This window comes from Sinohyriopsis cumingii, chromosome 5 (assembly GCF_028554795.1).
Source record: "Sinohyriopsis cumingii isolate HCF-2022 chromosome 5, ASM2855479v2, whole genome shotgun sequence".
NCBI lineage: Eukaryota > Metazoa > Mollusca > Bivalvia > Unionida > Unionidae > Sinohyriopsis > Sinohyriopsis cumingii.
Window position 1 is genome coordinate 111,375,387 of NC_142965.1, and position 13,944 is coordinate 111,389,330.

The window sequence follows — 13,944 nt, forward strand, 5'->3', positions numbered from 1 at the left end:
TGATGATCAGTTATATTTTAAAATACTTTATCAAATGGAAGAGATGCAACTATTTCCAGTACTTCGTATAGAAAACATTAAATTATAAATTGTATTAATCTTTTACATGAAGAGAACAATACCAATAAAATTCATGCATTTGAAATACAAAATCCCAGTCAGTAGAAATTATTTTGAAATTATCGGAATGTATCATCAAGTGAAGATGATGTGAAGACGGGGAAAGAGCTTCTAAATATCTATGCAACTAGGAAAATATAAATAATACAAATAAAATGATGTTAACTGTAGCTAAATAAGATGGGAAGTTTACAATAAAATAAACTTCAAAAGATGACGTTTATATCAGCACCCATGTTTAAGCATTTCAAAAATATTAAATATTGTGTTACTGTAAATAGGTAAACATTATATACTGTCAAGAGCACAATTTACATTGGAATGCACCTCATTGTACATGTCTACGTGTCACATATCCTGTAGAGTTAAATGATGTGGTCCCTCTTAACTGTGAAAGCAAACGATAAATATTTACTTTTACAGTTGTCAAACAAATGGCATTCTCGATCTGGAAAACTTGAAGGTGAGACATATTTGGCCCTTTGTAAGACTCCTCCTTTATTACTAAATTTACTAAACCATCCAAAAAGTAAGCTTTTAAAGTTTTCCATAAATTAATATTATGTAGTGGAAAATATCACAATAAAAATTGTGCGCACAGATTTTTGTAAGGCGACTTGAAAATAATAACGATAATTGTGCGATCTTTAAAACTAACTTGGGTAAGGAGTTCTATCACATTTGAACGTGCATATATAGTCACTTCTATCAACTTTCGTTTAATATTTCGACACGTGTTTCACTTTCGGCATATTGTTTATGACAAAGATGAATAATAGTTGAAATTCAATTTGTGAGGGAGGCATTTGCAGCGTATACTAAATACTAAATTGTGCGACCATTTACGATAGGGGACGCAAAATATAAGCCAATAATATTGACGAATCCTGAGATTGCTTTCTAATGTTCTGACTCTTTTTAAAAATGTTTTAAAGCTCTCAGTATTGTACAAGCATTCCAAACTTGTTACAAGCTTATCTGTATCTTTATCTCGTCCTTTTCAGAACTGAGTCAGTAGTTGTTAATTTAACTGGATAAACAATGAGGAAGTGAACTCATCTGCACAATCTGAAGTTTCCCGAAAGATAAAATTATTGATATAACCAAAGAAAAGGGATACATTAATCAATCTCATTGTATTTCCAACTGAATCCAAGTAACTATATTTCTTTGATTCAACAATTTCGCAGGGTACATGATTTATTTATAAACGAAACAAAATTCCATACGTCAGGATAATATTTCTCCGCATATATCATTTACACAATCTTAATCTTATGCGCTGATATACAACGTGTTGGTAATAGGGCCCAAAGGATCAAATTTCATAAAGTGCATACTTAAAATAGTATTCCTACTCAACAGCTTCCGGTCAAGTCCATTACCTCTATTTGAGGAATCCTGAAACGAATGCAAGTTTATTATTTGATGTGCCCCTAAATATATTGTAAATACTTATGCTTTAGTGTATCCTTGAACGCTTTCACAGAGCAGTTGGAGAAAAGCCAGGGGTTTCTGGAAGATGTCATTATGTCCGTGCCTGTTAATAAGCTACTCATAATAAAATTATCATCAGCCTTACAAGCTTTAGCACTCTTTTCGCCATCGTGATATGCTCCAAGACTGGAAAAAAAGAAGCAGGAGACCGCCTGAATATAAATTACAGAGCAAAAGTCACACATACGTGTGTGTGTGTGTGTGTGTGTGTGTGTGTGTGTGTGTGTGTGTGATAATATATGTAATTTGTGATAGTAACATCGTCCTTATCGCTTTGTAGGTTATACATTACAACAATTTAAAATGACTGAATATCTTAATTTTCAAGAGCTTATACTAAAATCGTTTATATTCTGTCATATGCCATATTGTCCATTTTCTGAAAGAGAACAGCATTAAGGTACGCAATTTTAATCTCTCATGTAATTTTTCTACTTTTTAATTGTTTGTTTTATGCATATGTGGTTGATATGACTAGGATTCATATTATGTATTGTTTGTTCAATTTCATGGAAATCCGTTGCTGGCAGAGTTGTTATGCAATCTATCTCTTTAATTTTACGGTTACTAGTTCATTGATAGAATTGGCGATAGCATGCTATCCAAGTTTTCATATGTGTAGGATTTCATAGGGTTATATGAAATAATTTTCTTTGTCTGTTAGGACGATACTGATTATCGTGAGTTAACGATAATCTCATATTTATATCTTATTTTGTAATGTTTAAATAATCTTCTAAGTTAGGGATTGCTGTGAGCAAGAATTTGGTGAATTTTATGCAATAGTAATCAAGCATGTGGTAGCGTAGGTAAAGAGATACGGTAACGTGAGATATATCGCTAATGGGTTAATTACGGCCTGTCGCTGTGAAGCGAGGGTGACGTTCTATCGGATTAGTTGAGAATTTATGCGGTGTGGATAGCTAATATGCTTCTGAGTAACGTAAGTGATGGAATTGTATGTACATGTGGAAAGTGGTACATACAAAGATTTAAGGACAATTTTGTTCTTTAAGGAACAGCTTTCTGGGGAGAGACGGGACAGTCCGAAGACGGAAGTCCAAAGAAAAAGTAGCGACAAGTTCAGAATAAAAAAACTAGGGAGTCCAGGAAGGGTAAAGCGTAGAGAATAGGAAGGCTCGAGAAAACAGGAAGACGTTGATACACGATCAATGGGCAATCAGTCGTGGACATTGTGCTCTTTTCACCACTCGTTATGATGATGAAATATATCCAATTTAGATACCGCTATTAAATTATGTTGACATAATTTAGATTGAAATGGAATTGCTGCTTTTGATTTGTTTTGATTAAATTTGTAATTTTTTTATGTCTAAGGGGGCTCGTATTTTATTATTTCTTCACAATATTCTTGCTCAGTTCTCTCTTGAAATTATATCGTCCACTCTCACAGGGCTATAATATCGAGGGAGGTCATCCTCTAGAAAACGGCAGCCATAATTCAATTAACCACCCCTCATACTAAGAGAGCGACGTTGCACAACATTAGTGGTAAATAAACAAATCATTCATTCCTCAAAGTTACAAAGTGCAGAATTTAAAAGGAATTTTCAGTTTTGAGAACTGAATCACTACTCATCATATATATCCTAACTCAGGTCCAATTTAATATATTGTTTTCGAGTGAATCAAAAACTTCACGAATCTGCTAATGTGCACATATTCTTGGGATGTATTAATGTACCAATAGTCCTGACGTTTCACAATGACACAATGCAGAATGCAATTGAATGAATTCAACATCATCCCAAAGTGGTGTTTTAGTATTGAACGCACATTGACACTTTTTAACACCTAACAATAATTTAAAAGCAGGATTCATATATACTTATATTTCAAAAGACCTAACTTTCTGCTTATTGAATAGCCGGTTAGCTCGACTCTTTAGTATACATACCTCACTGTACCTACTACGTAATACATTTTCCGAGCTACTAATTGAAAAGTTTATCAGGAAAAACTGCCAATAAAGCTAATCATCCTCGAATTTATAAATGTTCGTAACATTGCACGTGTGTTTCTACATATGTTCTGTCAGTCAAGCCTGCTCAGGGGAGATTAAATTTGTCACGTTTCTGGTTTACACAATAATTAATATATTCTTCAAAGACTTTGTATCTTTAATATTTGCTAATAAAATATCTGTCAATCAACTCTGATTCACATTTCAAAATCTTTTTTTCATAGTTCTCAGGTAATTAACATTATCTCTCCTTACGGAGAGTTGAAAAATGTGATCGTATAAAAATAGCCACGGCAGAAGTTAGCAGGGAATTTTCCCAAATCCGAGAGGTCAGTTGGAAAATATACTTTAATGTAATTTACATCCACTGAATATTAACCATGTTAGACGACCGGAAAATAAAGCTAATTGGTACGTTTTGCATAGGAAATCAGACACCGAGAAGAAACCCACTGCCATCGCGTTGGCGGTCCTGTATTGTTGCTCATGTGGATAATCAGGAAGGGATACCATAAGTGCTGAACGATATAACGTAAAAATACGGGACAGAATGGTCGCCAGCCGAATCACTTACTTGTGCCCAAGCTCATGTGCTGCTATAAATACGGTCCAGAAAAGACCACGTGCTTCAACAATCACCATTCTTTCACCGATTTTACATACGCCATTTATGTTGGCATAACCACCTAAAAGAAAGAAAAATGAGAAGGATGAATATTATAATCAAATTCTAATATGATTTTGTTCAAGATAAATGCACACACACACACCACAAACCAACCACACACACATACACACACACAGATATATATATAGTCTGAACAGTGAAGACCTTTACAACAGTTCTAGATTTGCTGTACTTAGCTAAATTAGATTGCTGTACAAAAGTTAATAATCCTCAGAAATACTTGATACACATGGGGGATATAACTAACAAATCTGGATGTCACATATACTGCATCATTACGAACATCCAGTCAGCTGGATGTAAATACCAGCGCTAAATAATTGCAAAAGTATTGATTTGTGTAAATGTATTATATATATATATATATATATATATATATATATATATATATATATATATATATATATATATATATATATATATATATATATATATATATATATATATATATCTGATTCACATTTCAAAATCAAAATTTAAAATTGTATACACTTTCTCGAAGCTGTTGAGCTAGTCGGCTGAAAGGGTTCTTTCTAAACCGATAAATCATGCCCATATATGTGTGTGTGTGTGTGTGTGTGTGTGTGTGTGTGTGTGTGTGTGCTTGAAGGGTATCAAGACGCCAAACTGCACTTGGATGTATGTCGACTTTGTATAACGGCTGACAGTTAAAAGCTTCCTTATCATCCTAACAAACAAGTTAACATAAAATGTGTTCCTAACACTAAAATTAAAGATATTACTCAGAACTGAAATTAGACCAGAACAAAATTTATTTAATGCCGAGAATAGCCATTCTGTCATAGTGTTTAACCAAGTCTCAAGGTGAATATTTAAACTTTTAATCGCACTCCTATTTTTATGATGATAAAATGTCTTCTTTTTTCATTTCTTCTGTAACCTGACTGGTCGTAGTGGCGCCATTGATGACTTTTGGACAATCTCATTCCATTATCTGGGACCTTGCAAAGTCCATGTTTGTCCACTCTTTAATATTATCTTCCCTTGTCTTCTTTTGTCTACTTTGTGCCAGTTAGTATCTTCGACAAACCGGATGAGAGTAAGCCATGACCATACCCTCTTAGTCTGCGTTTCTTTCTTTTCGTCAACAGATCTTCATAAAGACATAATGTACCTTGGACTCCAATCGCACCTCCTCATTAGATACGTGGTCCAAGTATAAGATTTTCAGGATTCTTTGGTAACATGTCATTTCTAAATTATCGATTCCTCTCTCTAGTTCTGCTGTCAGTTTATATGTCTCACATGCATACAGGAATATGGACATAACGATGGAGCGCATGTGGCTTGATGTTGTTGTCCTTCCAAATAGGCTTCATCCTAGCCAGTGCAGTTTTTTCTGCTCCAATCCTGGAAAGAACCTTATGTTTATTTTGATCCGTCATCAAAGGCAATAACAGAGATATTTGACGCTTGGCTCTGTGCCAAGCTTGTGTCCATTCACTTTTATTCTTTCTGGATGCAACTCGAGTTGTTTGTCGTTAGATTGGTCTTTCCAGCCCTGATTGCCATCCCCTGTTTTAGTAACGCTTGGTTGGGACGGTTCACTAAGGTTCCCGGTTCTTCTTCATCTCCTGCTAAGTTATATATATCATCAGCGAAGTGCAGGTTGCTGATTGTTTTACCTCTGATACTGGCAGTGCCTTCATAGTCTTCCAAGGCATCGGACGTTATTCTTTCTAAGCCGATAAATCAGCCCCACACCTTTAATAATATTTTTGACGGGCGGTAGAGGGGATGTTATCGACTATGCATTAAAACCTGCAAAATTTGGCAGCCAAACTTGTCTTCACACAACGGTGTACATTTTATACACTTACTTGTATTTCTCGAAGCTGTTGAGCTAGTCGGCTGAAAGGGTTCTTTTTGGCATCATGAAGATAATATTTCCAGATCAAATCCAATGTTTGGCGACTTGTAAATCCACGTGGAATACCACAATCCTCTGTCCTGTAGTCATTCTGAATTTCACTCGAGTTCAGATGAGGTACAAGTTGGGATAGAAACAAATTCACATAATTTTTACATGAATAAGAGGTTAGAAACAGAGCAGTAGTTCATTGAATCGTTAGGATCAAATGTTTGTTACTTAAAAGAGACTTTACATTACCAGTTTTTTACGATACATGGTAATTCCCCGGATGAGAGAAGTAATGATAAAATTGGTAAGTGCAGGCAACATTGAATCAAAGCGCTCAAGCAGTAGAGATGTCGGAACTGGATCGCATTCACATGACTTTGGGGTACACATCATCAGAATTGTATGTAAAAAATTCTTTAGAAGCATGTTTCAATGTTGTTAAAGGTTGCAGTGTGCATTCTGTATCACAACTGTATGGTAATGATGAGTGGCCTGAAATTGTGCTGTCAAGATTATCTCTGATCGATTGTTCATTGTCAGGGAAGAAATTTGCAAACAGGTCCAGAGAGAATGTTTTTGGATGTGGTGTACATTTATCATTTCACATTAGTTTGCTTATCTTGTATATCCAAATGGTGGCCGACATGGCTGCATTCCGTAACTTGTCCAAAGCCTCATTGAAGTCAGTGAAGACACGACAGAGGTCATGTTGATGCAGCAGATACTTTTCGCAGAGGATTCTAAAATTGATGATCAATAATATAGTTAGTCCTCCTTGAAGAATTTCTGCTGGTATATTGTCTTCCCCTGGAGACTTCCATCTATATACTGACTTTACTGCAGCCTCTACTTCTTGCCTGATAATCTGGTGGTCAGTCTCTTTTTGGTCAGTGTGACGTTTGGTACAGCTTGTATAGCTCTGAACAGTTTTAGTTCATCTCTTAAGAATTTCTTGATATTTTATAAGACTTTTACCAGCCTTGTCCTGGATTGCGATGGATCTCCCCTAGTTTTCTCCTCATATCACAGAAGTCGAAGCTATCTGATGTGAACCACGGCTTCTCTATCCTACGATGCTTGGCAATGCTTTCGCTGGCTGTGCCTATTACTGGCATGTGGAAGTGGTTGTGAACGGTGCTGATTTGCCTCCTATTGATTACTCAAATGCTGGTGCCACGGTGGGGTCTTTAAGTTAATCAAGTTTCAGCCTGATCCTTACCTGTCGTGGCGTCTTGGTCTTCCTCATAAGGAGTTGCACAGTCAATAAATCAGTGCCGCTTCGAATGTCAGCTCCTGGGAAGCTACGTGTGTTAGCGAAGCGCGTCCTTAACAACATGTAGTCAATCCTGTTGTGGAGTTTTCCTTCTGGACTGCGCAAACTTCTAGAGAGTTTGTAGTGTCGAAGCGAATTCCTTAGCACTTGGTTTTTGAACGTGGCGAGGTCCAGGATCTTGAGTCCTCTCTCAAAGGAATGTTCATTACGGTATGGATCACATACTTCTCACCAATCTTCCTGCGAATCTTCTCCTCCCTTGACATTCCAGTTCCTTTAATAACTTGAATCTCTTTTTTGCGTGTCTGGTCAATGACGGCTTGAAGCTAGTCTTACAATGAATCCACTTCCTCGTCATCATGTTGTGGAATATATTTTTTTTTTATTGTGATGTTGAAGGGAGATGCCCTCAAGCGGAAGACATTTATCATATTAGACACAGGTCGACAACCCATCTCAGGCGTATTATGGGTAGAAAAAACCTGGTAGAGCTCATCCCTCTCCAGGCTGTAGACCAATTTATCCATGTTACTATATGGCTCGCCTTGTTCTCGAACATGTGGTCGTAGAGTTCATCTTGGAACCCTTCCACCCTGGCCGTTTACTATAACTTGGTAGACTTCCGCCCTATGGTCGTTCATTACCACCACCCTATTTCTCTCATACGTAGGAAGACTCCAGACGCGGAAGTGTCTCAGATCTTTCCGGTGAAGTTTAGTCTTGCCCACTGCCTGTCCAAATTAGCAGGTTCTTAATGCCAAAATTATGTATGCAGTTATTCCCCACAGTAATCATGATGTAAAACAAAACGTACAAGACGAACCCGCTGAGCAGCAAGGCCGGTGATACGACCACCCAGCTGCAGCGGCAAAGGCTTAGTTAGGTCCAAATTTAACATTTAGCATTATGACCATCACATTATCGAGACTATCGCGCTAAGACAACTACCTTTCAAGTCTACCTTTACCATTAGCAAGGTGTTACGGCATAGACTTACAAGCGGTATGTCGTCCATGAAGTCAATTTGCTATTTTACTGCACATGAATTTTTAAAGTAATGAAGTGTAAATAACATGTTTCCTGGAAAATTTAAGTTTGTGCCCTACGGTATTACTTTGTGTCTTAGTGCGAAAATGTACAGATACAAGATCTTACAAATACTGAATAGTATTATTATGAAAGGGTATTTTTTAAAGGAGGAGAGTTGAAGCTGTAAAAAAGAACATATTTCAAAATGCATTTTTAAACATCTATAATAATAAATATGTTTTATACTCATTTGACGGCTTTTACCGTATGAAAAAGAGACAATATAACTGAGCTCTAAGTGTAAACGGATACTGACTCATAAATGACAAGGTTGTGGCCTGCATTATATTAGTTACATCAAGAATGTTTATGATGTATGACAATTGATTTTCTATCAGAGAGAGAGAGAGAGAGAGAGAGGGATGTGGTGATACTTACGTGTGGTAGCATTATCAATGGATTTGCCATAAAGATTGTACCTGAAATAAAAGGTCTACCTGATTTATAGCATTCCACTCATACTCATAATGAATCAAACATATTCCTAAATCGTTTGCTTTGTGTTTTATTTAACATTATTCTCAATGAGAGTGATAGATGTCAGCGAATAACTTATTTTTTTTTTACATGTACTGAAAAACATAAATAACTTCTGAGATACGACACAACCGATAAATCCCTGGTGTACACAATGTAACGCGCTAAACATTGTAACTTTACAAAAAATATCACAGGATTTTTAGTAAATAGTAATTCAATTTCAAGTACGTTATATAATATTTGCTTTGCAGGTCCGTTCTATCTAAAAAAAGTTGTGGCACTTTGTAATTTAAATCTTTTCAGAACAAATTTATACGCTACATGAAATCAGAGTGAAATATTTGCATTACCATAGCGCAATATGTATGAATACTTGGAAAAACTAAATCAGAATTACGACAAAGAAACCACATATTCAGAGACAATAGTTATTAGTTGTATTCGGTGAATTACACTTTCTTATACAAACTATTAAGCTTTATCGAAAACAAAATGAAAATTAGTGTTTCATGAGCATTGATTCACAAGATGGAAATACATTGGGCGAGTAATTGGGGTATATTCCATATATATGCTCAATGTTAGGATAATGCACCATGTACATACGCGTACCGCGTAAAGAGAATTCCTGTGTCGAAGACTCGTGCGTTCTTCACGCCTTCAGCTTTGTCCCACGCTTCAGCATCGTTAATATATTGCCCTACCTTAATGAGTTTTGTTCCGTTAACTGACACCACATTAGAAGACTTATGTGGAAAGGCGTTGCCCTTAAAAAAAATATGAAACAAATGGAAGTTATCTATAACAAAGGAAAATCGATTTCCCTCTTCACTCAAAATGGACAATGATAAAAATGTTGTCGAATTACTTTTTGATTTGTTTCCTAATTTATTATTATCATACGCGCTGGATAGCCATGAACATAAAGGGCATAAAACCTGTTTATTCTTACAATGAAAATGATCCCATTCCATGTGTATCTGTAATTCAATGAACAACATACATACTACCTTATATAAGATAGTCCTATGTATGATGATTAGCACAAAATGAAAGACCAAAAAACAAAATCCTTGGATGTACATATATAGACTAAAGAACAAGTAAAATATTCTATATTACATTTGATTTGCCAGTATATAATCAAAAAAGAATTGATCATTATAAAACTTTTAGTGTGAACCTACACATCTACCTTATATATATATATATATATATATATATATATATATATATATATATATATATATATATATATATATATATATATATATATATATACAGAATCCGTTCACCCAAATCTCTCTTTTGGAGCCCTGATGGATCAATGGTTAGCGTTCCAGACTGAAGACCGACGCATGAAGGAATCCCACTCTCGTTCTGGGTCAGACACCGTGGTGTGTGCCTGAGCAATGTACTTTACTCCAATCCCTTTGGGGGGGGGGGGGAAGAGGGGGAAGAGGAACAATCGCTTGTAACGATAGTAATCATGTATGAAATAAAATAGATTACAGATTCTACTTTGCAATGAAACCAAGAACATTTATTTATTTGCCATGTTATCAGATTTGTCTTTTTCAGTTCCGTATTGCATTGTTATACGATTGTTAAAATAGTGTCTCTGTTACATGTTTCTTTGTATGCATAAAGAATTTTGAAATTGGTAATATGGCGTCAAGCTTTATTTTACTTTTTATGGTCCTAACTCAGTAAAACCACGAATGCCGTATTGTAACTTCATCCATTAATGTGTACAATTCATTTTCTACTTTTAGATATTCCCAAAATATAGGACATGATATGTTCTGAATGACATTTTACAGCCGGCTGGTTATCTAGCCTTTAGTTAATTAAGTATTAAAAAGTTGTTCTTTATGTAAGGTTAATCAAGGGAGAATTAGTCTCACTATTCAATATTGGTCAGGTAAGTACAGATAAATAGTATCGTATGAAATTTAGTCAAGAATTGGTAAATAGTGCCATATCTAATTTTAGTCAAGTATTGTGAAGTTGTTTGCTCTATAGTTCTAAGTACTTGTAGAAGTATCCTATGTAATGTGTATCAAGTAATAGTAGTAAGTTTAGTCAGGTGTCGGTAAGAGATGCCCTATCTAGCCTTTGTACAGTAAGCACTGGTAAGTAGCATCTTATATTATTTTATTTAAGTAATGGTAATTGCAGTCATATGAAGTGTGTGTGTGTGTGTGTGTATGTGTGTGTGTGCTTAGGATTTGTAACGTAGCTTTAATACTTGTTCAGTCATATCGCTACGATGTCTGCGGTGTGGCAGTTTAAAGTGATGTCTAGCTCTGGGGCATCATGCCGCAGACATGTAGCATGATGTCCTGACACAAGGTCGACCAGTCCTAACAATAACATCTTAATGCTGAGAGCCATGCGAGGCATCTGTTAGTACCACTTTTGTAAGCCTTTCGTATGACTCGAACGGGGATCGAACCCACGACCTCCCGCATCCAAGGCGGACACTCTAACCACTAGGTCCCCGGAGCGGTCGAAATTTTAGTCAAATAATGGTAATTACTATCCTATGTAATTTTAGTCAAGTATGCATTGGCAAGTAGTATAATCTTTAATTCTATTGGTAAGTAGTATCCTATTTATTTTTAGTCATGTAAGCATTATATAAGTATAAGTATTCTATGTAATTATAATCAGGTAAAAATTGGTGAATAATATCCGGGTAATTATAGTCAAGTATTTCGTATGGAAATTTATACAGGTATTGTAAGTATTGTCCCATGTATTTTGGTCAAGTAAATATTGGTATGAAGGAGTCTATGTAATAAATTAGATTGGCAACACCAGACCTTAGTATACGTCGTATCGTAATGTTTTGGCTATATAGGAAAGCCATTTTCAAAGGAGAGGAGACAGAGATAATTAAATCTTGCGAATAATCAACAGTGTGGATTCAATTGCTTTTGAGAAAGCGTAAGAAGCACTGAGATAACAGGACTATAACACATTTTGTTTTTTATTTTTTTTTTATTTTGACAGTACGAGAGATATTCGTTCAGTTGTTTACTAATAGGGGTTCAGAATTTTTTCGGAACATTAACTAACCAGTTTTTGTTTTGTTTTGTTTTTTGTTTCAGATCGCTATTGTTTAATAAGCCATGGTTGTTATCTTGTTTAAATACGTACACATATGTAAAGGTCGTTTTGAACAAATTAAATAGGAACCTCCGCAAAAATGTAGCAGCTGTTCTGAAGGCACCTAACTAAACAAATAGTGGTTTTTGGACTGAGGCACACATACCAGGGATTAGGGCATAAAATCAATAATAATAATAATAATAATAATAATTATTATTATTATTATTATTATTATTATTATTATTATTGTAAAATTCATATTTATAATAATGATCTTAAACTCTAAGATCATTACAATATTAGTGCAAACACATACATACATAAACTCTCTCTCTCTCTCTCTCTCTCTTTCTCTCTCTCATTATTTGAGAATTATTGATTGCATTACACTGTTTGTAGGTATGTATAGTTCGAACATAGATCATATTTTCTGCGGCAAACTGACTGCTCATTGATATAAATACGAAAACTATACTGACCCTTGACCTTGTTTAAGTCACTAGAATCGTTTTCCGCTCAATTTCACCTTAAACTAAAAATATTACGTTGTTTTGGCAATTAAATCATGCGTTCATAGATATTCCAACATTATATCACCAGCACACAATGTCATGCAGCAATTCCAAGCTAACAAAAGTTCTTACCTTGAAAACAATAAAGTCGGCAAGGATAACGTTGATTGATATACCAGGATCTTCGATTCCTTTGTAGAGCATGTTTACCTGTGCGACATTAGTTACAAAAGGTTTAACACTCATTATAATTTACTATATCAACATTAAAATGTACAAAAGGGATTAATCTATTTAATTCATGTTACAGAATGTGGAAGTATAACTTCCATCATTATATAAATATGGCGTCGATAAGAACGTCTATTATATCACGAATGCGGAAAGTTCTCTAAATTGAACAATATTAATATCGACAGTTTGGCCATCTTATGGCGGTGGTTAGTAAGTGTGATATACGCTCGTCTAAATAGTCGAATAATTCCCATTGACGTGAATTTATATTTCATTTTCTAAATCATACAATGCGACTTATATATCTACCAGACTGGAGGAAAATGGAACTTGTTTACAGATGGATCTGCACAGTAAAATTGCATGATAAGTAGATAGATATACCTGAAAAAGCAAAATCTCCGACTATACTAAAGACATTCAGTCTAACGATTCTCTTCCAGGTAACTCTAAAATGCTTCGACGAACAAAAAGAGATTTTGTACGTCCTGCTGGGTCACACATCATTTCAATTCCAAATCATCATTGCGTTTTTAAACATATCTAAAAATGCAAATTAAAGGAATTTGAATGTGTTCAAGGATAATAATGTATTACTTACCCCGTTCATAATGTGCGAGAATGATTCTGTTATATTTTTCATCACTTTTCGACGTTTTTCGAGCGGATTTAAGATTGGTACAATGGAGGAATAGCTGCAAGATGAGATGAAAAATACATCGTATCTATGCTTAGCAATGTTTGAGCATGAGCATGATTTGTACATGACATAATGAAGTAACGCAAAAGAATTTTTATAATAAAATTACCCCTGTGTCAGAAACAGTAGTAAAATTTACTTGCATAATAAATTATTGCTATGCAATCTCGGAGTAATGTGAATGGTTGGGACATGATGCTACTTGTCTGTGGCATGATGACCCAGTTCTAGGCGTGTTATAAACGGCCACACTGCAGGCATCGCAGTGATATGACTAAAGATGTTAAAGCTACGTTAAAATAATTTTTAAAAAAAAATAAGAAAAAAAAAACATTATTGCGACCGGTTTGTCGGTATCTTGTTTGCGA

The 13,944-nt window shown here is 35.1% G+C and overlaps 1 protein-coding gene across 1 annotated transcript in view; it reads right to left on the bottom strand.

Annotated features, from left to right (window-relative positions):
- The window catches only part of LOC149799996 (metalloprotease mig-17-like), a 28,446-nt gene extending 14,895 nt beyond the window's left edge, over window positions 1-13,551 (bottom strand). The window contains exons 1-6 of the mRNA XM_089957160.1: window positions 13,478-13,551; window positions 12,775-12,852; window positions 9,626-9,780; window positions 8,912-8,952; window positions 4,176-4,287; window positions 1,576-1,743 (exon numbers count right to left, since the gene is read on the bottom strand). Of these exons, the coding sequence (XP_089813286.1) occupies window positions 1,576-1,743; window positions 4,176-4,287; window positions 8,912-8,952; window positions 9,626-9,780; window positions 12,775-12,852; window positions 13,478-13,519 (596 nt within the window). The 5' untranslated portion in view covers window positions 13,520-13,551. The remainder of the gene's footprint in view (window positions 1-1,575; window positions 1,744-4,175; window positions 4,288-8,911; window positions 8,953-9,625; window positions 9,781-12,774; window positions 12,853-13,477) is intronic.
- Window positions 13,552-13,944: the final 393 nt, after the last annotated feature.